Genomic DNA, 26,404 nt, shown 5'->3' with positions numbered 1-26,404 from the left:
CTTCGGGGCCAAATTTGTTAAGAAGTATTGAGGAATTTGGCGCAGTAGCGGGTCTACAAATTAACAGGGACAAAACCAAATTACTTGTTAAAAATCTTAAGGGACACGGAAATTGGAGATAGAGAATATGATGGGAATAAAAATAGCTAAAAAGGTAAAATACTTGGGCATGTGGCTGACCCCAAAATGCTCCTCGATAAAAAAGAATAATTATGATAAACTCATCTTGCAAATGGAACAGGATTTAGATCGGTGGAGGAAAGTACAGCTATCCCTGTTAGGAAGAGTGGCAGTGATAAAGGCACACGTGCTGCCAAAATGGATATATCTTTTCCAAACGGCCCCAGCAAGATTAGAGAAAAGTTTCTTTAGAAAAATGGATCAGATAATTGGAAAATTCATATGGCAAGGGAAAAAGCCACATATTAAAAGGAAAATGATGCAGGAGCATAAAACAAGGGGAGACTTGGGACTCCCCAACTGGGAGCGGTACTATCAAGCTTCTTGCCTGGTTTGGGTAAAAGATTGGATAACACTGAAGAGGAAGCGTATATTAAAAATTGAAGGGTATAATCTACAGCAGGGGTGGCATTATTTTCTCTGGCCAATTAAAGCAGGACAGCATAAATATTTTACAAATCACTATGTAAGGGGACGTCTGATTAAGGTATGGAATAAGATCAAAGGAATGATGTATAGTAAGATTCCATATTGGTTTGTGACCCTTGAAGCGACTATATACCACCTCTATACAACTTGGATAAACATGTGATATACAGGGAATTGTTGGACAGTGAGGGAAATCTTAGATCTAAAGCGGAACTCCAAATATGGGGAATCAGTTTGGACTGGTGGGTATATGCACAAATTCAAGCAAGATATCAAAAAGATAAAGCCAATGGGGGGGTTTTCACTTCACCACAAGAGTTCGATAAGGCCCTCCTGGAAGGTAATAAGAAATGTATCACTAAGGTATATAACCTCCTCCTGTCCCGATTTGTAGCTGAGGAAATAGTTAAAGACTCGATGATAGCCTGAGGAAGGAATTTCTGATATTCATTAGATCTGGAAAAATGGCAACAAATATGGAATAGAAATGCGAAAATGACGACGGCAGTGTCTTTTAAAGAAAATATATTTAAAATGTTATACAGATGGCATATACCACCAGTAAGAATCGCAAAGATGTTCCCTGGAACCTCAGCAGAATGTTGGAAATGTGGGTCAGCCAAGGGTACATTTTACCACCAATGGTGGACATGTCTACAAGCCCAAAACTATTGGAGTAAGATAAAAGTTTGGCTCATGGAGATTACAGGAGTCAGTTTTCAACTGAGACCAGAGGTCCACTTGCTAGGAATAAACCCTGGGGGCATAAGAAAAGCAGACTGGTACCTTTTCGTACACATTACCACTGCGGCTAGAATTACATATGCACAACTTTGGAACGGGAAGGAAGTACCATTGGATCAGATGATTATCAACAAAATTTTGTGGTGTGCAGAATGTGATAGATTAACATATATACTTAAAGATAGACAAGAATCAATTTTCAATCAAAGCTGGGATAAATGGTACCAATGGATAGAAGTAAAAATGTCATGAGGTAGATGTTAGGGAAGCATGTAGCATAGAAATGTAAATAGCAAGCTAAATATAAATAAGGGAATATTAGATATAAGATTAACAAATGCAAGATGCAGTATGATAAACCAAACTGAAGCTGTAGTATGATGATATGTAATGTTATTTAGAAACTATATATATATATGGGGGTTGAATCAACCTCAGTCGTATGTATGTGATTGTGTTTCGTTATAGTCTTTATTTTGTTTTATGTTTCTAATTTATAATAAAAATTAAAAAAAAAGAATATGACTGTGAGGGGAAAAAAATGATCTCCTCCGTATGGAGATGAATTTTCAGCACTGGAGATGCTATCCCCATTTTCAATGAAGAGAACATATTAATGAACTGGAAGTTTATCCCACCATAAATTAAGTCTCCAGATGCTTGATGAGTGGATATAAAGAATTCAACTATTAGAATAGTGAGAAATTAACACCCCCAAACACTTTCAGATGCCCTCTCTATACGTGCATTATAATCTAGAGAAATTAATTTCTGAATGATCTGTTTAAAATATAGCAAGAGTTCTTTTTCTATGACAGGCCATGGTTAAGGCCAAGCTACCAATGAAAGATTAATTACCATTCCTTAGCAGTCATCTAGGCAAATCCCACTCTTAGCACCCAAATTTTCAGTTGGTTTGAGTAAAATAGGTATTAGGTTAATGGGATTATATTGTTATGTTGCATTTCAATTTTTTGTGTTAATCTGAGCTGGAACTCAAAGCCTATTGCTTTCCTGGAAGAGCCCAATAATGCTACGTAGTTGGCAAAGTAAAAAAATCAACATTTTTGTGAGGAACTGGATAAAAATAGGCATGTGCTAGAAACATTCTCATTTTATTTGTTTGTAAATACTGTTTCATATGTGTGGGGCCAGAAAGTTATTCTTAGAAATATGTCTGCATATATTGCAACAAGTTATATCAAAACAATAAATAAACATACAAATGAAGGGAATTAGAGAAATAGCTTCAGGCAGTCCTCATTTAGAAAGCCAAAGTAAGATTATAAACACAGTTGCCATTTCTCTAAACATCCATTTTGTTTAATGACCAAGTTAAACTGTGACAACTAAATGAGGTCTATCAACACAAGCTTTAATTTAAGGGTGGGTAACCTGCAGCCAATCCTCTTTTTAGCAGACTTAGAAGCCTCCTTTGGCATTAGATGCTGAAAAGTGACAGCACTATTTTCCACTATTTGTGTTGGGAAACAGATGAAGAAATATAATATTGTAGAGACTGATGTTGACAAAGCAGTGATAAGCTGGGTTTGGGCCAGCCAGAATGGTTGTGCAAACACTGAGCAGGTGCCCTCTTATCACAAGGCTGGGAAAACGTCTTCAAAAGACAGCAGGAAAAGTTTTAGGATTTAAAACTTGGGGATAGGAGGGAGGGAAGAGAGAGCAAGAGATAGGCAGGCAGACTGATTTATGTGTTGTGCATATATTGTTTTCTTGTCTATAATAAAGCAACTTTCCTAAACTGTCTACAAACGTCTGCTGTTGGCTATCCGAGTTGATTTTATGGACCGTAGAAATGTGTCCAATATGCAATCTGAGATTTAGGTTAAAACAGAGGTAAGTTAAAAAATGAAGAACACCCCTACCACAACAAAGGCCAACTCACATAACTGATGTGGTCCACATAACGTAGCTTGTGACCACCAAATACTAACACACAGCCCTCTCTATTCTAACTCAAGCAATCCCGAGATGAATTCTCTTCATTTGCAAAACACACAACATAGATTCCAACTATTTACCCTAAGGCAGAGGTGTCAAGCTCGATTTCATTGAGGGCTGCATCAGGGTTGCGTTTGACTTTGGGGGGCTGGGGTGGGCATGGCCAGCTCAACACCACTCGTGTCAGGGGCATCTGTAGTGGCCAGAGCGCTCTGCCAGCGAAAATGGGCTCCGTTTTTGACTGTCACGTCCTCCTGCAACCCTCTGCTAGCGAAGACGGAGCTCAGCACACAGCCCCTCTGAGCTCTGTTTTTGCTGACAAAGGCTCTGTGGGCCAGTTCTTCGCTGTTTCCAGGGTGGTTCCACGGGCCAGATCTAAGCACCCTGCAGATTGGATCCGTCCCCCAGACTTTGAGTTTGACACACCTGCCCTAAGGCTTTGTTCTCAAAAGGTGTTTTTTTTAAAAAAAGAAAATTCACTTTTTAATGAAACATCTTTGAGGAAATCTCAATTTTTATATACTAAATATGAAGTGTTTAAAAGTTGTTTACTTTTGGGGGCACTTTAAGGAAATGAAAATGTCTTGTGGTAACTTCAAAGGCCAACAAATGTATTTTTGCATAGACTTTTCATTATCAAAGGCCATGTGTGCACTATACTCCCTGCAAGCTTATGCACTAATGAATTGATTCTTTTTTAAACTGCCACAACAATTTTAAAGTCATTCATGTAATCTCATGTGATTTATTAATTTTTAATGTGCCACAAAATTCCTTATTTTGCTGCAAAAAGATTAATAAAGTCAGTCCGCTGGAAAGCTCTTGAAGAAAATATATGCTTATATAAGCAGGGGAAAACTCAAGTCAGGAAATTTCCCATTGGCACTGTGAAGCTGGTTATTTCCACAGTGGTGACTTATAACATCATTTGGCATTATTCAATATCCCTGTGCCAAAGTAACAGTAAAAGGGATAGGCTTTTCTTTGCTGCACTGATGCTTGGATAATGTTATGAAAACACTTTTAGTCACTATAAGAAAATGGCCTAAGGTATTATGAAACCAATTAGATCAAGCTCTTGGATAAGACAAGCTTGTGAAACATAAGAGACACATCACATCACATCGAGACCATGTCAGGAAAGGAGTATTTCGAATCCTTGCTTTCCCCAAGAGATTGTTAGATAGCAAAGGACTGATTGATTTGTGTAATTGTTTTTTAAAAAAAGCTTACATCCACAGCAAACAACAATTTGAATTTATGCAGTTTCATGTACAGAAAATAAAAAAAAGTGCAACTACTGGTCACCTCAAAAATTCAGCTGCTACAGTTTTGGCAATAATGTCTTTTGTGCATGCCGTAAATGCAATGGACGTTGTGTTGCACTGTTCTTGCTATTGAATAGCAAGTGTCTTAGAAAGTATTGTTTTTATGGTGTTTCATACATGAAAGTTGTTCTAGTTGAGATTCTGCGAAGGAACACTAACCAAACATTTCTGCCAAGTATATACTGAATTACTTGTGGAAATTGCTCTTCCTGTGTTTATAGGTACTTTCCAACTTTTGGGGAGACTTCAAAATGGTATATAGATTTCTAATGTCATATCTTTTGCAGAGGGAATACAGTATATCAATCACAGGGATCTGGAGTCCAAATCTGATAGAAAAACACAGACGAACTGCATATAGGTTATTTGTCCAGTTGAAACAAAGCTCATTCTTCATTTTCTGATTAAACACCCCGAAAACCCTTTTCCTTAAAGGAGCAGTGATTCTGCAAAGGGCAATCAGAAAAGCATTAACTGTGTTGCATTGGATGAGTGGATCACTTTTTATGTAATAGTGCACATTTGAGAAACACGAAGCAGAAAGAAAAAGAAAAGGATTTTACCTCCTTTATCTTTGCAATACTGAAGGCTGGGGTCAATATGCTCCGGACCTTTTCCCACTTCTCATCACGCAACATGACAATGCTGTCTGCAAATGGCTTAAAAACCAAATCTGGACTCTAATTGAAGACAAAGATAGAACAGTATCAAAAACAGATCAAAACTTAATAGCAATTTAACAACTGATGAATAAGTATGTTGAATACAAAGTAGGATAATAATGTTTGGATTCCAGAATTCTGAAAAGTTGTGTATTGGTCTGCCTGCACACCCTTGCTTGTGTTGTATATATACATGTATTGTAATGCCGAGAATGAAGACCCCTGAAAAGTTATGGCATAGGTTTCTTTTCCAAGGAACCTTTCTTTGCACTGTAGAGGTTATATTCAGTCCCCAAAGCCCCAAATGCTAATGCACATTGGGGTTTTCTTGTAACTGTATAGATATTCTATTCCAAGTTCCTGTAGGGGTATGATTTCATTGTTCTGGAACAACAGTGCTGTCCATAATTGTTCCTACTGGGAATTTTGTGAACCTCCAAGAAAAACCATGATTTTAAAATTCAAAATTAGTAGAGACATATTCTAAAGAAAGATTGCAAAGACAAAACTTCATGGGTCCAAGATTTAATACCGTTGACTTCAATTAAGCTTAAATTCAATTTATCTAGCTTTAACCAAGATGGGAACAATATTATGACAATTCAACATTTCAGTAATATTATATGAGAAACTGCTAAACTATTGAATTATTGGAACCTTTGGAAATGTGTATTAGTTGCAATAGCATTTTTCACAATGCTAGGGACAGATAAAAATCAGAATGCTGCATCTTGACCTCACCCATTCATATAGTGTAAATTCTAGCTATGTTCTCCAATCATCTCATCCATCTTCTAATATATGCTGTTGGCCACAGGGTGGACACTTTGCCCTAAGAAACCACAGTGAATGATCTCAGAAAGCTATGCCCCGTGTAATGCGTGCAGGGGAATGCATCACTAATACACTGAGTCAAGAGGACACAGCTATCAAGTGTGCTACACAGATTTCTGCTCTGAGAAACTCTGGTTCTCAATTACACTCCAACAACAAAATTGAGGTACATTTAAATTTGTTGCCAAGCAGCACCACTAAAAAAAGCAGCACTCCACACTGCAACATTTATTGCAAATCTGTTGTGACTTGTCACTCTGATCAATGGTTGTAATAAAGAATGGATCGGTTCTGGCCTAAATGTATACCAACTGAGCATTCCCTTCAGATCCCACTTCAAAGTCTCTTTTTTTCTTAAAGCACTACAGAACTCCTTAGCTCTGTATCCCATACAGTATAACCAATCCCAACTCAGTTTTTTTTTAATTAATTAATTTAATTATTTATTTAAAAGATTTATATGGCTGCTCATCTTAAGGAACTCAGCACAGCTTTCAATAGTTTTCCCATGCCTTTATATCTGTCTCCTGCAATTCCTATATCAAACATTAACTTAATTGTTCATGAGGTAGAAACCTATCCATTTGTACTTTTATAACAGGCTTTGATATCATCTGTCTGTAAATGCTAGCCTCATTTCAAGCTGGAAAAGTCAAACCAATCAACCAGTTATGCCTTTCTACAGGATATTCCATTCTGTGTTCCTCACCCCCTTTTTAGGTTACTATTCCAACTATCGTTCTACATTCCATGACTGCTGATCTTCCTCAAACCTCATCAGGCATTTTTTAACCAGCAGCTGTTCTTTTAAAATGTCTTTAGAAAGGTATAGTGCTGTGATGGCGAACCTATGGCATGCAAAGCCATCTCTGCAGGCATGCGAGCTGTTGCCCTAGGTCAGCTCCATCGCGCATCTGCACGCGCCGGCCAGCTGAGGCCTCCCAGAAGTCTGGAAAGAGATTGTTTCCAGGCTACAAAGGGCTTCCGAAGGGCCAGGGAAGGCCATTTTCGCCCTCCCGGAGGCTCTAAGAAAGTCTCCGGAGCCTGGGGAGGGCAAAAAACAGGCCTACCAGAAATCCAGAAACAGGCCGTTTCTGGCCTCTGGAGGCTTCAGAGAGGCCTGCTAGGCCCAAAACGGGGCCCTGGGGGTCGTGTGAAGATGTGCAGGGGGCCGGGACATGTGGGGGGGCATCGCATTATGGGTATGAGAGCGTGCACGATAGCGCGTGTGTGCCTTCAGCACCCAAGGAAAAAAAGGTTAGCCATCACTGCTACTGTTGTTGTTTTGGTACTTTTACAATCCTTAAGTGTTCTCTGGAGATGGGAGATACTTCTTTATTTCTCAGTCTGAATTGTCAGATTGTCAATACTCAGTCACACTTGAGGAGTGTGATAATAGCCATTTCTATATTCCATAACAATAAACCCTGAAGAAACAGTACACTGAGTCCAACAGAAGAAGTAAAAAAAAAAAGCTTGAAAGAAAAAATAAGTTTGTACTGTAGTGAATTTATTTACCTCAGTCAATAAATTATATTAATAAATTTGTTAATCAAATTTATATGGCCATCCATCTTATGAAAAACAACTCCGGATGGCAGCCATCTATTTATATAATTGAAATGAATATATTTCTTAGATTTTTTTTTCCTACTGAAATTTTATTTGGTAGAACAAAAGCAGAAAGCCAAACATTTAAAAATGTCTTGTTTTGTTAATGAATCATAATTATATTTATAATCAAGAGTATTTATAGTGAGTAATGATTGTCTTGTACTAGGAAACCATTCCCGTGTGTAAAGAAATGCTATGAACAATATCATCCCTTAATACTTTTTTTCTTGCCAGATGTTACATGTATGGAAGAAAAATAGCTAGGGACTCTTCTTCAGTTTCATTTCCTTCTTTTCTCTACCAAGTTACAACTAGTAAAATGAAAATGCTATGTGAAATAGAATCATTGTGGTGAAATGCACCTCTCCCTCAAGGCATCCAGTGAGATGCAATACGTACATAGACAAACACCCCCCAAAAAACTCATCTGATCTTGTTTTACATGATTATTCTCCCCCCCCCAATCATGTTTAAATCATGACTTAAACTAATTCACAAGTTTTTTAAGAAGCTACCATTATTCTCCTTCAACCCAATATATCCTACCAAGGTGTTCTTGTAGAGCAGGGAGGACTGTGTACACTGTCCTGAACACCTGGACGAAAGGTAGGATATAACCTGCAAATAAATAAATAGTATCCAGGAAATAGTTGTTCAGCACTTAAAGGCAAGTGCCTTAAAAAAGAAATGAGCAACACAGAGTGCCCCATGAAGTGATTTGGAGTGGCACGGTTTTGGAGCTTCTTCTTTTAACAATCTCTACTAAAAATTTACACCTATCCTTCCAGTAAAAAGAAACAAACCAACATCACACAGTTGCAAATAAAAAAGCAGAGGGACCGCAAACTATCTATCACCATATGTCCCCTGGAGCAGGGGTCTCCACTTTACGACTTGTGGACTTCAACTCCCAGAATTCCTCAGCCAGCGCAAGCATGGCTCTAGGGGTTGAAGTCCACAAGTCGTAAAGTTGCCAAGGTTGGAGACCCCTGTCCTGGAGCCTTCAGAGGACTAGCACAATGTTGACATAGGGAATACGTTTTTTTTTTCTCCTTCCTTTCACTTTTCACCAGCCTTCACAATGCCTAATGGCATTGGCAGAATGTTTCTCAATCTCAGGAAACACAAGATGTGTGGCCTTCAATTTCTGGAACATACCAATCCACTTATTACAAGTTCTCTCCTCTTTCAAGCTGGGTCCATACAAGAGGAACAAAGGAACGCAGCCCATAGGCTTGTATTTTAAGATACTGCCTAATAAAAAAATCAGAAGAGTATAAACAAAAACCCTTGAGGCTTTTTTTCCCCCCTGTCACATCTTGGAGCCAATGTCAAAAGATACATATAAATATCACTTTAGCACAGTTACACATGTCATTTTCTTCTAAAAAAAAAAGAATGGCAAGTAAACACAAAAATGTCAGTCAGTAAAATACATGTTTTCTCCTTTTGTCACCAAAAAAAAAAGGCATACGCCTCAGCAGGCAAAGCTATGAATAAAGTTACAATTTATTAATACCTGGCTGTGACAATCCTACTCAAAATGCTTGTTTATAACTGCAGAATCAAAGCTGAAGAAATGAATGCAAAGACAACCCTAAGGCTATGTGGCACGGTTCTATCCTTCTGAACTCAGAGAAAGAGGCATGAGCGTGTTCAAATGTTGCTGATTTAAAGCTGGATTTTTGAAAGTCTCCTGCTTCTACAGTTATCAAGAAAGAGGTTCATAAGCAAAGTCTCCTTTGTGTTCACACCACCTTTGGGTACAAGTCCATTCAAGTTTCCTGCCCACAATCTGGCAATTGTTTATCATTGTCTTGAGATATTTTCTACTCTCCAGTCAAAAGCCACAATCTTCCATCTAAATATTAATGAGGTTCAACGTTGTTTGGCTTTCTGAGATCATCCAAGATCATTTTGGTGCCATCACCTAGCTAAGAAAGTGGAAGATAGAAGTTAATTCTATTAAGTGGACTATTTATTTATTTATTTATTATATTTCTATACTGCCTTTCTCCCGTAGGACTCAAGGCGGTGTACAGTCAAGAAAAATATAGCTACACAAACATCATAAAATTGCTAGTTAATTAATTGACTATGATGGCCGGCTGCGTTCAGCTGCGTTGCTAACATTGGGTGTCTACTGGTCACTGATAAGACTGATTGATTGTGCTTTAATGTCATTCAGTAACAAGAGTTCTTTGGCTAAGAAGATGTCAATGGACACTTGAAGCTCTTCTGCCCCATCAAATGATGTCTTTTTTCAGTCACGACTCTCAGTTCCAAACTTCCTCCTAATACACTTTTATACTACCTCTTTTTTCCACAAATCTCTCCCCAAAACCTTTAGTATCAAAAGTATGTAAGCAAAGTCCATGTAAGTAAATTGAATTTATATTCTTCCTTCTATCTACTGAAACTAAGCCCAGTTAAATGTAACAAATGAGAAAGGATATTTTCCTTGTTACGTCATTTCCAACCATGTTTTATTGTTGTCCTATAACTGCCATGCAGAATAAGAGTTGCACACAAATTGTTGAATAATATCAAGATAAAGGGAGAACTTAACAGACTGTAGCTATTACTGCTAATAAACTAATAAACCTTTTGTAGATGAAAAGGTTCTGCTTACACATGTTGTCACTATATGGCAGTAGCAAAACTGAGTTAGATCAAATTAGATCTGGAATTAAAGTCTGCCAGTTCAGTGATACTTAGAGATCATGTAACCTACGATATCATCCATTTGCATTCATGTCAGCTCCCAATAACTGTTCAGCAAGCTGTCATGAGAGTACCTGCATTTTCCAAAATCAGTTAACCCTCTTTCTACTTATTTACTTATCTGCCTATTAAATGCATATGATCATTAAACTCAAAACAATGTAATTTTGGGTGGTTTACAAAAAAAGAATCAAATTGCTTAGCACATTGTAAGCCGCCCTGAGTCTCCGGAGAAGGGCGGCATATAAATCAAATTTAAAAAAATAAATAAATAAAAACAATACATACAACAAAAAACAGTATCAGGCAATCTCACTCATATTTATTTTTATTTTATTTATTTTATTTATTTATTTTGTCAAGCATATATAAGATAACAAGGAGCCTGGGTGGCGCAGTGGACTAAGTGCTGTTAAAGTAGTACTTAGCTGCCAGCTGCCTGCAATTACTGCAAGTTCAAATCTCACCAGGCTCAAGGTTGACTCAGCCTTCCATCCTTTCGAGGTAGGTAAAATGAGGACCCGGATTGTGGGGGCAATAAGCTGACTTTGCATAAAAAAGAACACCGCTTAGGAGGGAGCGAAAGCCCTACTAAGCAGGTATATACAAAAGTATGAAGGCTATTGCTTAATGCATTGTAAGCCACCCTGAGTCTTCGGAAAAGGGTGGCATATAAATCGAACTAATAAATAATAAATAAATAACAGGTAAAAGTATAAACATAATTTGAATACATGAAAAGAGTAAGTAAAAAGGAATATTAGGACAGGGACGGTAGGCACGCTGGTGCACTTATGCACGCCCCTTACAGACCTCTTAGGAATAGGGTGAGGACAACAGTAGACAGTTTAAGGTTAAAGTTTTGGGGGTTTGGGGAAGAAACTACAGAGTCAGGTAGTGCATTCCAGGCATTGACCACTCTGTTACTGAAGTCGTATTTTCTGCAATCGAGTTTGGAGTGGTTTACCTTAAGTTTGTATCTATTGTGTGCTCTTGTATTGTTGTGGTTGAAGCTGAAGTAGTCATTGACAGGTAGGACATTGTGGCAGATAATGTTATGTACTATGCTTAGGTCAGACTGAAGTCGGCGTAGTTCTAAGTTGTCTAAGCTCAAAATTTGGAGTCTGGTGGCATAAGGTATTTTATTGCGGGTAGAGAAATGGAGGACTCTTCTCGTAAAATATCTCTGGTAAAATATTCATATCATCTACAACATTCATTGGTTGTGGCCGAGTGTGGGTCTTTCCCCCTCAATTCTATCCACAGAATAAAGTTTCTAAGGCACAGTTATGCTACCGTATTATTGAATGTTTAATGCATTATAGGGTTGCAATCTTTGTTGTGTTAAAAAAAAAAAAACTCTGCAAGTAAAACTTTACTGTAAAACAAGACCACAGCAGCAACTCGTGCAGAGAGATAATGGGTAATTCCTTCAAGCATTAAACAGCCTGCACCAAGTGTAGATTCACTAACATTGAGCACTGAGTTTTGCCAACATTCCTAACTTTGGAAAACTAAAAGCAACGACTCAAATTGTAGATGAACTGCTCACTGGTTCTAATAATCTTTCATTATTTAATGAAAACCTATAGGTGGTTGCCTATGGAGAGGAGTTCTTATATGTCAGATAACTGGGTATTAATATTAAAAGAGGTACTCAACACAGGCCTGCTGACTGCAGAGGGCAAGCAAACGAGCTGCTTCCAGTGATGATGAATAGGTCAGATTATATGTTATTCAGCATACACAGAGAGGAGCCATATGATGGTGGCCTTTTTTTAATTGCCTCCACAACGTGGGCAACTCCAGGCTTCAGTTCAAGAAATCTTCACCCACTTTCACCAATGCAACAACTTTTGCAAAGATACCTCACATTGTTCTTCAACAATACTTAGCTGCCACAACAATCAATAAAAAAATATTGGGTGGCTTCTTTGGTCAATGCCCCCGGGATGAGTCTTTAAAGATTGCAGCCCGCCTGCAGAGCGAACACTTTTGTGCAGAAAACACAAACAGCTGACACACAATAGAAGTTAAATGTCAGGTAAAGGTTTCCACTTTGAAGCAGGGAGGGTTCCAAAGTCGCCTCACTGACTATATTATTTTCTTGTGCAAAAAAAAAAAAAATACTAACAGATTTCTAGCCGTATCGCCATTTTTTGGTATCTAGGTAATCTCGGCTTGTCCTTAAGGGAAAGGATTAATGACTGTATCCTCTGTAAACAGACACGTAAGGAATGAAAATGGAGTAGCATTTATTTGAAATGCAGCTCAGCATGTTGGTGCATTCATATAGACCAAAGTGATATAATAGTTCAAGTATGAGATCACAAAAAATCCACGCTCACATCTCCACTTGGAGATTATGTTCATGGAAAGACCTTGTGCCAGTCATTCACTCTAATTAGAGTTTTTACCCTGAGGTTTTGTTTTTTGGGGGTTTTTTGGAACAAGGGTACAATAAAACTGCAATAAATAAATGGACCTTTTAAATGCAGGCTTAATCAAGTCTCAATGTACTCTGCTAATAATTCTGTACTTCATTTCACATCCCTTTCCAAGCAGATTTAATTCATTACCATATTACAATTATAACCTGTATTTCAACAAGATGATCCTCAAGAGGCACTATGACAATTACTTACTATAATGGTAAGAAAGACTTTTTTTTTAAAGGAATATAAAAACATACCATGGCAATTAAATAGCAGATCAGCACTTAAAAAAAAAAAGCCCTCCATGTTAAATGCCACCAAATGCTCAGATACATAGAAAGATTTTCAGTTGGCATGTGAAATGCTAACAGAAGACACCCATTAGAAACCTGGCTGCCAGCCAATTCTGGACACAATACAAAAGGCTAATTATGACCTCTAAAACTGCACCAGTTTTTTTTTTTAAAAAAACCACCTTAAGATTGTCCTCTCCTATAAAAGCTGATGTGTTTCGAGATTCTCCAAAAAGTCTCTTACTCTGCTGACATCTTACATGTGCTTTTTTTAAGTAATAGAGAAAGAACTTTCTGTGTGGGTTCTTTTCACTTGTTCTCTGTTTCTACATGTGCTGAACTCTCAACATTTAACCAGGAAAGCAAGGGAAGTAGTAAACATGAATAATCTGTACATTTAATCTGTTCTGTTTATGGTAACGCCAAAACAACCTTGGTCGATCTCAAAAACCTAACCATGGACAGACTTTCTTACTATTTGGATGATGACTGGTCATCTGGAACTCCTGGAGCCAAAAATTAAATCTGAGAGGAAAGCAATAGTAAACCATTTATCTACTGCTGCCATAAGAATTAAGTGGATGGGTAGATTACCTCATCAGGGCTCAATCTAGAGAAAAGAAGGACTAGGGGCGCATGATAGCAGTATTGCAGTATTTGAGAGGTTGCCACAAAGAGGAGGGGGTGAACTTATTTTCCAAAGCCCCTGTAGATAGGGCAAGAAACAATGGATGGAAACTAAAAAGGAGAGAAGCTATCTGGAATTAAGGAGAAACTTCCTAACAGTGAGAACAATTAACCAGTGGAAAAGCTTGCCTTCAGAAGTTGTGGATGCTTCATCACTGGAGGTTTTTAAGAAGAGATTGGACAGTCACTTGTCTGAAATGGTATAGGGCCATGATGGTGAACCTATGGCATGCATCCAGAGGTGGCACGCAGAGCCCTTTCTGTCCGGCACGCACATGGTCCAGTGCATGGACAGCTGGTCCAGCACGCATGCGCGGAATGGAACCCAGAAGAGCAGCTGGCCGCCGTGCGCATGTGCACCGGCGAGCTGCTCTTTTCCAGGTTCTGGTGCTCCGGTGCGCGTATGCACGCTCCAGTTTTGGAACTCAGTGTCGAAAAGGTTAACCATCACTGGTATAGGGTCTCCTGCTTGAGCAGGGGGTTGGGCTAGAAAACCTCCAAAGTCCCTTCCAGCTCTATCCTGATTGATTGTTATCAAAGGGAACATCCCTTGACCATATTTACTTTATTAGTTTATTTTACTTCTTTAGTTTCCAAAATAGAAATTCTAATAGAATAGGATTCCTGTCACAACCAGTGAGCAACCCATAATGTTTTGTTTCAGACAGATGCTTGGGAGTTTAAATGACATTTAACAGTTATTTTTTAGAAATGTCTACAGTAGAGCTTTTGTTATTTTACAGCAAAAGCATTTACAGAACACTATCATTGGCTGTATACATTTCTCAAGCACCTTTCTTTTAACAAATTTAGACAACAAACTATAAGAGATGGCAGCATAATTTCCAATTGTTTTCCAACAGAAAAAAAGAATAACCTCTAAAATTTCAAAATATCCTCCAACTTCTGTCTAATACCACCCTCCTCCCTTCAAAAAATGCTGGATTAAAGACTTTTGGTCTGGAGGCTGCAAAAATAGGTGCTGAGATGCTGAAGAGTCAATATCCCTGAACTCATACTCCCAATAGTTCAAGGAGAAAAACAGTGTGCATTCTCCACAGCAGAGATGGGAAACGATGGCCGTTTTATGATTTGTGGATTTCAACTCCCAGAATTCCTGAGCCATACTGACTCAGGAATTCTGGGATTTGAAGTCCACAAGTCATAAAAGGGCCATCGTTCCTCACCCTTTCTCTACAGGGCCAAAGAGTAGCCCTTTCTCACTCTACATTCCTCAGAAAATAGAGGAAGAGGAGGAGGAGGGACAAGGAAGAATATCTTTAATGATTTTAATGTTTTCATACTATGAGCTACCCAGAGTCGCTTTGAAAGAGTTGGGCAGCAAATAAATTTAATAAATCAATACTCACTCATAATAATGAATACTGCATCGTTACTGCCTCCCCATTCTCAGTAAATGCAGCTACTGCATTTTGTAGGCGTATATCTACTATTTGCGGTTTTATCATGTTAATAGAGAGGCAGTCCAAAAATGAACACTGAAATAAAAGGGCACGTTATCACTAACTCTTTAAGAGACATGGTGGTTCAGTGGCTAAGACGCTGAGCTTGTTGATCGAAAGGTCGGCAGTTCAGCGATTCGAATCCCTAGTGCCACGTAACAGCATGAGCTCCTGTTACTTGTCCCAGCTTCTGCCAATCTAGCAGTTCGAAAGCACGTAAAAAATGCAAGTAGAAAAATAGGGACCAGCTTTGGTGGGAAGGTAACAGCGTTCTGTGCACCTTTGGCGTTTAGTCATGCCGGCCACATGACCACAGAGATGTCTTCAAAAAGTGCTGGCTCTTCGGCTTTGAAATGGAGATGAGCACCGCCCCCTAGAGTCGGAAACGACTAGCACATATGTGCGAGGGGAATCTTTACCTTTACCTTACCACTAACTCTAGCAGGACATATACATATACTCTTCACAAACAGAGTAATTTTTAAGTTTGACCAATGTAGCAATAATTTCTGGCAAGCATACGTGAAATGCCTGTTGTTCACATTTCGTTTAGTCCTTTAGATGTACCCTTTCAAAACCTTAGATTGATCCTTAAGAAATATTATATGCAAGATGGCCTCGGGTCAACTTTTGTGGGACAGAAAGACCAGTCTATATTTATCTTCATAGCAAGTTGTATGCACATGATAGTTCTCCCTATCCTGCCATAAAATCCAGGATGGCTTGCCAAAAGAAAATGCTCAAGATCACATGAGGAATCTGATAAAGAAACCCTCATCATTTGAGAGCTGAAGAATAAAAATGAAAACAGATTTGCTTCGCTACATTTTTGACAGATCAAAAAGTAAAAACTGTGGTGGAAATACTGTGGTCTGAAATGTGCATCTCCTTTTGGGGGGTGAGGGCTATGTTTGGCCTCTGATGTTAGGCAGATGCACTCCTAGAATTGTGTGGGAAGGGCCAGAATAAAAGAAAGGGATGGAGTGAGAACAAAAACTACATTTACAGTATGTTAAAATTAAATTGAACATTCACTGAATGTGACTAATATCTTTACCCACTATGCGGTTAATGCTTTCTCCCTTTCGTCACATTAAAAGTGTAATTTGGTGACAACCTTTGGTTGAGAGTGGGTAGGTAGCCTTGAAAATGGAAATCCTGTGTCCATACTTTAAAAGGATAGCATAGTCTACCATCGAGTTATCTATAATAGATGAATTGTATATTTTCTGAATGAAAAGCACAATACATATATACAGTCCAATATTCAAAATGGTGCTAAATTTCTGTTACCTTTTTATTAAACTAACCACAGAAAATCCAGCAAGATAAGCAAACTCCAGTTTGTAGAAACTCCCAAATTCAAATGGAAAGTTCTCATTCAACTTCACTAAATGCCTCTCTTGAGACCATATGGCATTATAAACAGCACTCCAAAACCTCTGATTATCCAGATGTTTTGGATGTCCTCCAGCCCATTCCGACAAATGAAGTTGAACTCTACATGCTTAGCTTTAAACAACTCTTCATGCCCTGCTGAAACTAATGGGAGTTAAGGACATAATTAAAATGCTTTTCTAACTGAGGTTTGCTTCAGAAGTCTGCTTACCAGTCTTTGTTTGAATAAGTGTTTCCTAAGTTGCTGACATTCTCGTTGTAATGAGTGTGACACAGCTAAAAAATATTTTAACATCAAGGCATTTCTTCCTGCTCTTAAGTGCAGGGAGACTAGCTGACTCCCAGGATATGCTTGTTGAATGAGGATACAGTCTCTTTTCCCCATGTTTTCATGCAAGGTATATCTTAATATTGCAGCCAGGAATTTTAATAGTTCAATAGTAACATGCAATATATTACAGGGGAAAAAACCTGGGTGTTATCGTGGTTGCACGAAGGCCCAGAGAAGCTAACAGAAATAGCATCTTATCCCACATATAGTTGCAAGCTTTGCTATAATGCAGTGACAGTAATGCCGTGCCCACAGAACCTATGGCATACATGCCAGAGGTGGCACGAAGCGCCCTCTGTGGGCACACAAGCCATCGCCCCAGCTCGGCTCCGCCGTGCATGTGCACACGCCTCCCACCGGCCAGCTGATCTTCGGGTCTCTGTTGCCCATGCATGGGGGGGCCCACATGCGGGGAGTCACATGCACATGCATGGGAGTGCATGCGGGGGTCACATGCATGGAGGGCAGGGTGGCAGGGTGCATGCAGAGGTTGCTCATGCATGCGCAGGGGGCACATGTGGGGGGGTCACACACCCATTGAACTTTGGGGATTTGGGCGCACGCTTTGGGCACTCGGTCCAGAAAAGGTTAGCCATCACTTCTCTAATGCATGGAGTTCCTCTAAATATTCTGCTATCCAGTATGTGTGAATGAGGGATGTGGTGGCTCAGTGGCTAAGACACTGAGCTTGTCAATCGAAAGTTCGGCAGTTCAGTGGTTCGAATCCCTACGTAATGGGGTGAGCTCCTGTTACTTGTCCCAGCTTCTGCCAACCTAGCAGTTCGAAAGCATGTAAAAAATGCAAGTAGAAAAATAGGGACCACCTTTGGTGGGAAGGTAACAGCGTTCCATGCGCCTTTGGTGTGGAGACGTCTTCGGACAGCGCTGGCTCTTCAGCTTTGAAACGGAGATGAGCACCGCCCCCTAGAGTCTGGAACGACTAGCACATATGTGCGAGGGGAACCTTTACATTTACCTTATGTGTGAATATTGCATGAATAATGCTGATCATGTGATTAGTAAATCAATGTTTATTGCAATTTGCTGCCAAAGTACCACTCTGGGAATGTAGTCAACAATTCTACCCAGTATGTGTTAGATGACTGACAGAAAAATCTGTCCCTCCTTTCCCCCACATAGGATAAGCACAAGGAAGCTTAAAGAAGATAGTAACACAGGTATGTGTAGAAAGAAAAGCTCTCTTGCCTTGGCTCTGAATATGTAGGCAACTGAGATTTATCAGAGCTCCTCCCTTATCTGAGTTTTTTGCATCAGAGTATATTTATTCTGGCAGCTTTTAATTGGTAATTTTAGATGTCGCAGCTGCTCAATATAACTGTTTTATATACTGCTGATTTTAGTTAATTGTTTATTTGGATTCTATTATTGCATTTGGTTTAATATGCTGCCCAACACAGCATTTTTAGAAACACAAAAGAAAAAGGCAAAGAGAAACCAAGATGACAAAGATAAAAGATAAAACTGTTAACAGTATTTAAAACCCACTAGTATAATTAATGCAATATTAAAGATGAGATGCCTGATAGGAAAGCAAGAACCCAGTCTGACTTTGAATAAATACAGGAAAAAAGGTTCAGAGCAGTGGTGGGTTTCAAAAATTTTTACTACCAGTTCTGTGGCGTGGCTTGGTGGGTGTGGCATGGCTTGGTGGGTGTGGCTTGGTGAGCGTGGCAGGGGAAGGATACTGTAAAATCTCCATTCCCTCCCCACTCCAGGGGAAGGTTACTGCAAAATCCCCATTTCCTCCCAATCATCTGGGATTTGGGAGGCAGAGAATAGATGGGGCGGGGCCAATCAGAATTTTTACTACCGGTTCTCCGAACTACTCAAAATTTCTGCTACTGGTTCTCCAGAACTGTCAGAACCTGCTGAAACCCACCTCTGATTCAGAGGTGTCTCTAGGACAGAAATGCACAACTTTTTCCAGGCTGAGGTTTATACTAGCTGAGGCTGCTCTCCAACAAATGTAAGATGGAGAAACAGTGTTAAATATGATTTTATTTCAATCTAATTAAATAATAACAATATGCATATTCTCTTGTGGAATATGTAAGATTTCCCTCTTGATGCACACTGAGAATTACAATGTGGTAAAGCTGATGATCTCCAAGAGCCACATTGAAAGTCTGTTATCTCTAGTCCAGAGTCTATTCCACAGGCCAGAAGCAGCACTAAATGGAAAACTCTTTCTCTTCTAAGCCATCTGTGGGTGGCAACATCCGGTGAAGATGATGTGATATAGATGCTGTCAGTTTTATAACTACCTCAGTAGAGATGCAAGGCAGAAATAGCAAATTACCAAGTTTCTCACACAACCATATGCAATATTAAATATTTATTTACTTTGAAGGCAGAAAATTAGAATATAAGAAGTAGCAGCAACAACTGGCTCCTCAACCATAAATATATGAGTGGTAGATAAAATTTTAATAGCATTAAAAATTACTTGGAACCTTCTTAAATATAGGCTTCTTTTTACTGTAAGAAATACATTGGATACAAAAGGAACTTCCACTGAAGGGAGCTTAGGGAGTGGGTTTTAATTCAGTTCACACCAATTCACATGATTTAGTCAATATAAATATGTGACTATAGAAGCATATATAGGAAAGAAGTTTTATTTCAAATCACATGCATTTATCTAATTTTTCATTTTTAGACAATACAAGGACTAAAATTTAGTTATCATTTGAAGCATGTTTAGTCATCATTAATAATAAATTATTTCAGTTAATCAATTATTAATAAATAAATAAAACCTAAGTTAAGATAAAGTTAAGCATTCCTTATATTAGCAGATTTTTTGTGAATACTGAATGCAGTATTTGGAGAGTATGTTTGGAGAAATGTTCACTAAAATGAACCATTCTTTTCTATGAATTCAGGAGAATTACAGTATGCATAAATCAACTGCAAATAAAAATGGAGAACAAATTTGCAAGAACTGAACAAGGGAATAATGGCCAGTCTACATTATGGCTGAACCTAATATATTTAAACTATTCAAAGTTTAGTGGCAGGATCCTATGTTCTAATGTCACATAGGTTAGATTCACACATTAAAACAATGACTTTTCAAACCATGTTTTGCTGAATAAGTTACAAGTCACATAGATTCACACTTCACAATGAACAGTTCACGGAAGACATTAAAGCAATCCGGTTAAAGTCTTCAAAATTCTCACTTGCAGAACACAAATTAATCTGTTTAGTTTTTGTGGTTTGATGTACATGCTGGGTTGCCCCCGGTTTGGATAGAACCGGTAGTAAAACCGGAGGGAGGCTCTGCCCACCAAGCCTGATGTCATCAGAACGCTTCTGCACATGCGCAGCGCACATGGCCCCATTGCGAACCGGTAGTAAAAGTAAGTAAAACCCACCCCTAATGTGGACTCTGTTAACTTAAGTGTGCATGCCGGCAATTCTGGGATTTGAAGTCCACACATCTTAAAAGTTGCCAAGATTGAGAAATGCTGGACTATGTAAAAAGAATGATGGATGCCATGCAATCGGTGTCAGTTTTAACTTATTTCAGGGTAAATTGGGATCATGGTATTTGGGAAAAAGTGGATGAATCCTAAATAAGCTCGATCTAGAATCATTGCCCCTGCTGTAAAGATATATACTTAATTCTGTGTAATATTTGTACAACTAATATTCTGTCACTTGGACAGGGAAATGAATATATATCGAGCACTTTGAAGTTAAGCCCTTATTTAATTACTCTGGAAATGTAATGTTGGTGTTCAATTAATAAATAGTGTACAGGAACATTGCTTTTACTATCTTCTGTCACTGCAAAATTAGGGATACTGACAATTAGGGCAAGAATTACTCCATTTTGCCTTTCCTTTCTCTCTGGTAGTTAAATGCTTCTAAAAGCATTACAGCTTTCTACATAAGTGGAGAACAGTCCAGGGAACATTAAAATTTGCAGGTCACCATTTGGAAAAACCCAAGTGCAATTAAATTCATCAGAAACAATCCCTGACAATAGGGATCAAAAATGAGCAGTAGGACTGTGATCCTTTGTATGTTTGGGAAAAGTAAAACTCACTAAAAAAAACTGATTTTTTTTTTAATTGTCTCATTCTACTGCCTTTGTATGATTTAACTGTAACTAATTTTGTTGGGTAAAAATTAGTTTGCTGGAGTCATTGTTATACTTTTTCCCCCTTGAAACTTAAACATATGCACACAGATATATGCATACTGTCAACCCTGAAGTCAGCCTGGCTGAGGCCATCTTGGAGGCTTCAGAGTTGCCACAAAGCAGAAGAAGGAACAGGGTTTCCCCTTGTGGGAACCAAGGACATTCCGACAGGTGGCTGGCCAGAGGAGGAGTGAAGTAACCAAACAACTGGCCAGCACCTTGATTGGACAACGTGACTGGTGACTTGGGGGAAAGGGGAGACTTTTATTTTTTAATTAGGTGAAAGCCACAGGAACTTTCGGAGTCTGCTTTCACCAGTTGTGCCAATATGATGAATCCAATAAATTGTTCTTTGAGGAATTTGCCTGCCTCAGAGTTCTGCTTTCTATGGGTGCATTACTTGGAATGCTGACACATACATAGGTTCTCCTTGCACATATGTGCTAGTCGTTCCCGGACTCTAGGGGGCGGTGCTCATCTCCGTTTCAAAGCCGAAGAGCCAGCGCTGTCCGAAGACGTCTCCGTGGTCATGTGGCCGGCATGACTAAACACCAAAGGCACACAGAACGCTGTTACCTTCCCACCAAAGGTGGTCCCTATTTTTCTACTTGCATTTTTTACGTGCTTTCGAACTGCTAGGTTGGCAGAAGCTGGGACAAGTAACGGGAGCTCACCCCGTTACACAGCACTAGGGATTCGAACCACTGAACTGCCGACCTTTCGATTGACAAGCTCAGCGTCTTAGCAACTGAGGCATCGCGTCCTATAGACACATACATAGACATCACTAAAATGATCCCATGAAAAGATGCATTTTTTGGCACTTTAGAAGTACACAAATCAATTCTAAAGTATTTCTACCTTGTATAAGCATATACAACATCTTTCATCTGTATCTTCCTGGCAATATTAAGACATCAAAAGTTTTGATTAACTATCAGAACTTTTTTCAATGGAGCACAAAGTTGAGCACATTCCATCATAATAAGCATATTTAAGTACTTGTTTTAGTTGTAATGATATGACCGCAGATTTAGTTTTCCCAAAGTAATTCAATGATTGTGAATTAATTTGAAGACATTCTAAGAGATGGAAATAATGCACATAGAAATCCGCATAAATTTTTATATTGTACAAAACCTACAGCAACCTTGGTCCAAAATTTAAAATCCTAGATCTGTCTCTTAGGCCATTTCTCCATAGCTGCACCAAACTGGTCATCGTAGAGCTTGCTATTATTATTTTATACCAATAGAAACATCACTTAAAATGCTCCATAAAATAAGAACCAAAAGAGTGAAACCAAAAAAATAACATTTCAGTGTGGCATTAAAATGAGAGTGACAAAACATAACACATATGAAATAAAATTAATAATTTAGAGGTGGTCCTCAATTTATGAACACAATTGGGACCAGAATAACTGTTGTTAAGCAAGGCAGTTGCTAAGTAAGTCTGATTTTACAACTATTTTGGCCATGGTTGCCAAGGGACTTAGTTGTTAAATGAATCTGGTTCAGTTAAGTGCAGTGGTTCAATGAATCTGGTTTCCACATTGACTTTCATATCAGAAGCCGCTTTGGAAGGCCACGAATGGTGATCACATGATCCTAGGATGCTACAATTGTCATAAATACACGTTGATTGCCAAGCTGCTGAATTTTTATCCTGTAACTATGGGGAACGCTGTGATGATTGTAAGTCAGAGGTGGTATTCAGCAGGTTCTGACCAGTTCTGGAGAACCGGTGGCAGTAATTTTGAGCAGTTAGGAGAACCGGTAAATACCACCTCTGACTGGCCCTGCCCACATCTGCTCTCTGCCTCCTGAGTCCAAGCTGATCGGGAGGAAATGGGGATTTAACCTTCCCCTGGAGTAGGGAGGGAATGGAGATTTTACAGAATCCTTCCCCTGCCACACCCACCAAGCCACGCCTACCAAGCCATGCCACACCCACCAAGCCACACCCACAGAACCGGTAGCAAAAAATTTTTAATCCCACCACTGTTGTAAGTATGAGGACCAGTCATAAGTCACTTTTTTCAGTGCCCTTGTAGCTTTGAATGTTCACTAAATGAATAGTTGTAAGTTAAGGACTGCCTGTATTATGGTTGGTGATCAATACAAAAACATATATTCGGCACAACAATCTGCAGTCAATTCCATACAATACTAATGTATCACGAGTGTGAAACTTGATCACGTCATGCAACATATTGTGACGTATCTTGATTTTTTTGCCTTTGCGGAGCCAAGGTGGGCGTGGTCTGCGGGTGACACATCCGGCCCATGAGCCACCAGTTTGACAGGCCTGTAATTTATCATAATACACAGGTAGACAAATTCTGATTGAATGTTAAGGAAAACATACTAACACTAGGAACAGCTTAGTAGTGGAACTAGTCACCCATTTATTGGGGATAGTTTAAATTCAATTTTCCCACTAAGCAAGGAATTTGATTCATTAATATCTTCTGGCTAAATGGATCCTCTTCTCCCTCCCTTTTTTATTAATTCACAATTAATTCATAATTTCAGGGAAAAGATTAAATACCTTTGCCAAGCACCACAACTGGCTCCTTGATCTACCTATCCTCTTATCATCAATGCAAGAAACCATGAAAGTTCCTGCAACTGCTTGAATGCACACTGTTTAATTAAGAGTAGTAGGGCTTTGGAGAAAATGTGCCTCTGACAAAGAAATCTGGCTAGAATTAGTGGGAAGCAGGCAATCGAAATCCGACTATATTAGTACCATGTTCATCTTTTATTGCAATGTTTTAAAGGAGTAGGAGTTGCAAAGGGAAGAGTCTGTTGTAACTAAACACACACAGAATGTTCAATGTTTAGTACACTGAAGCATTCACACAGAGCCCTACCTATAACAGGTGAACACCATCTGAAAAGCCAGTTACCATTCACAGCAAATGTTTAGATTAATCTAAATATAAACTGACTTTATTTTGTTAGAATGAGCTAGTACAAATGCTTGTCTCCAGACTTTAGTGTGTTTCAAGGTTGAAATCTACATTATAATATGATAATTAAAATAATAGATATTTGTATATTGTTATTATTGTTCATTATTGTTTTGTTAGCTGCCCAAAGTTACTCTGGTGTCCGGATGGCCTTATAAATTAAGTTTTTAAAAAATGATCCCAGAATCCAGTTTAGTTCATGTGTACGTTAAGGAGAAAAAGATTAGGCCATTACAGGTAGTCCTCAACCTACAACAGTTTGCTAAGTGATTGTTCAACATTACAACAGCACTGAAAAAAGTGACTTATGACCATTTTTCACACTTATGACCTTTGCAGCATTCCCATGGTCATGTGGTTTACATTCAGATGACTCATATTTATGACAGCTGCAGTATCCCATGGTCACATGATCAACTTTTGCAATCTTCTGAGAAGCAAACTCATCCACTTAACAACCGTGTTACTAATTTAACAACTGCAATGGTTCATTTAACAGTAGATAGAATGGTTGTATAATGGGGCAAAACTCTGTATCTCACTTAGCAACATAAATTTTGGGCTCAATTGTGGTCATAAGTCGAGGACTACCTGTACTGTCTCGCTAGTAATAAAGTGGATTAAAAATGGAATATATTTAGTTCTACAGAAAATTAATACTCTGTTTGTTGTATTTAGTTGTCTTTATAAAGTGAACACACCCGCAGGAAATCTCATTGCTGTCTGGATTCATAGCTTCCTTCCAGGCCTGCTTCAAATACTGCACACATAATTAATCTAGGCCTCAAAAAAAAATTATAATTAAAAAACTGGGAGGAAAGCCTAAAATGCTTTTCTGAAGAACATTCAAAGGAAATTTGTTTGAAGATCTGGCAAAGCCAAAGCAACTAAATATAAAGATACAATCTAAGAGCCTGTTGCCCACAAAGGCACAGGAGGCTGAAGTTTAAAACCTGAATCTCTTCCTCAGCAGATTGATTCAGTAGATTACCTCCCCCCCACCCCCAAATCTACTTTTAGGGTTGCTCTTTTGGTTCTGGCAAAACAAATTAAGAGCAAAATGATCAACCTGTTGGAAAGCAGAAAATGAAAGCAAAGGTGGGACAAAAGTAAGCATTTAAACTGCTCCCCACTTCTCAGCTTTAGTCTTTTGGAAAGAGGAATGCAATGGAGCAGGGGTGTCAAACCTGATTTTATTCGGGGCCATATCAGGGTTGTGTTTGACCTTGCGGGGCCGGGGTAGGCGTGGCCAGCTCAAAGTCGCTCATGTCGGGGAGGGGGGGCGCCTGTGATGGCCCAAGCACTCTGCCAGAGAAAACGGATTCCCAAGCTCTGTTTTCAGCTGTAACAGCCCCCTGCAAACCTCTTCCAGTGAAAATGGCGCTCAGAAGGGCCAGGTGCGAGCTCAGTTTTTACTGGCAGAGGCACCGCAGGGCGGTCCTTCACTGTTTCCAGGGTGGCCCCACAGGCCAGATCTATGCACCCCATGGGCTGGATCTGGCCTGTGGACCTTGAGTTTGACACCCCTACAATAGAGACTCACAAGTATGGATGAGGATGCCACGGAACCACATGGAACAAGAAGGAACAGCTGCCATGGTTACTGCATCTTACTCACTGACACGGCAAGTAGGGAAGCTGTGTGGCATGTGCTGTGCCATCAACATGAAGTGCAAGGGTACAGGTAATCTTCGACTTACAACCATAACTGAGCCCGAAATTTATGTTGCTAAGTGAGACATTTGTTGTGTGAGTTTTGCCCCATTTTACAACTTTTCTTGCCTCGCTTGTTAAGTGAATCACTGCTGTTGATTAGTCAGTAACTCGATTCTTAAGTGAATCTGGTTTCTCCATTGACTTTGCTTGCCAGGAGGTCATAAAAAGTGATCGCATGACCGTGGGGCAATGCAAATGTTATAAATGTGAACCGGTTGCCAAGCATCTGAATTTTGATCACATGATCATGGGGAAGCTGCAAAGGTTGTAACTGTGAAAAGTGATCATAAGTCATTTTTTTCAACGCTGTTGTAACTTTGAACGGTCACTAAATGAACTGTTGTAAGTTGAGGACTACCTTTACGTCATAACCATTAGAAACACACAAGTGATTATCATTATAAAATGCTGTCATGCAACACAGCTGCCTCTTAATTTAAGGCTTTGCAGCCT

General features: G+C 39.1%; 1 protein-coding gene across 6 annotated transcripts in view; it reads right to left on the bottom strand.

The window, feature by feature from the left end:
* The window catches only part of TBXAS1 (thromboxane A synthase 1), a 275,226-nt gene that overhangs the window by 113,574 nt on the left and 135,248 nt on the right, over positions 1-26,404 (bottom strand). For all 6 annotated transcript variants that reach the window (XM_034403670.3, XM_087873777.1, XM_034403666.3 and 3 more), the window contains exon 6: positions 5,207-5,323. In XM_034403670.3, the coding sequence (XP_034259561.2) occupies positions 5,207-5,323 (117 nt within the window). The remainder of the gene's footprint in view (positions 1-5,206; positions 5,324-26,404) is intronic.

The sequence above is a fragment of the Pantherophis guttatus genome, chromosome 7 (assembly GCF_059756535.1).
Source record: "Pantherophis guttatus breed Tessera chromosome 7, ASM5975653v1, whole genome shotgun sequence".
In the NCBI taxonomy this organism is placed as follows: Eukaryota; Metazoa; Chordata; class Lepidosauria; order Squamata; family Colubridae; genus Pantherophis; species Pantherophis guttatus.
The sequence above is the reverse complement of the archived record's forward strand: the minus strand, read 5'-3'. Positions and strand labels throughout refer to the sequence as shown.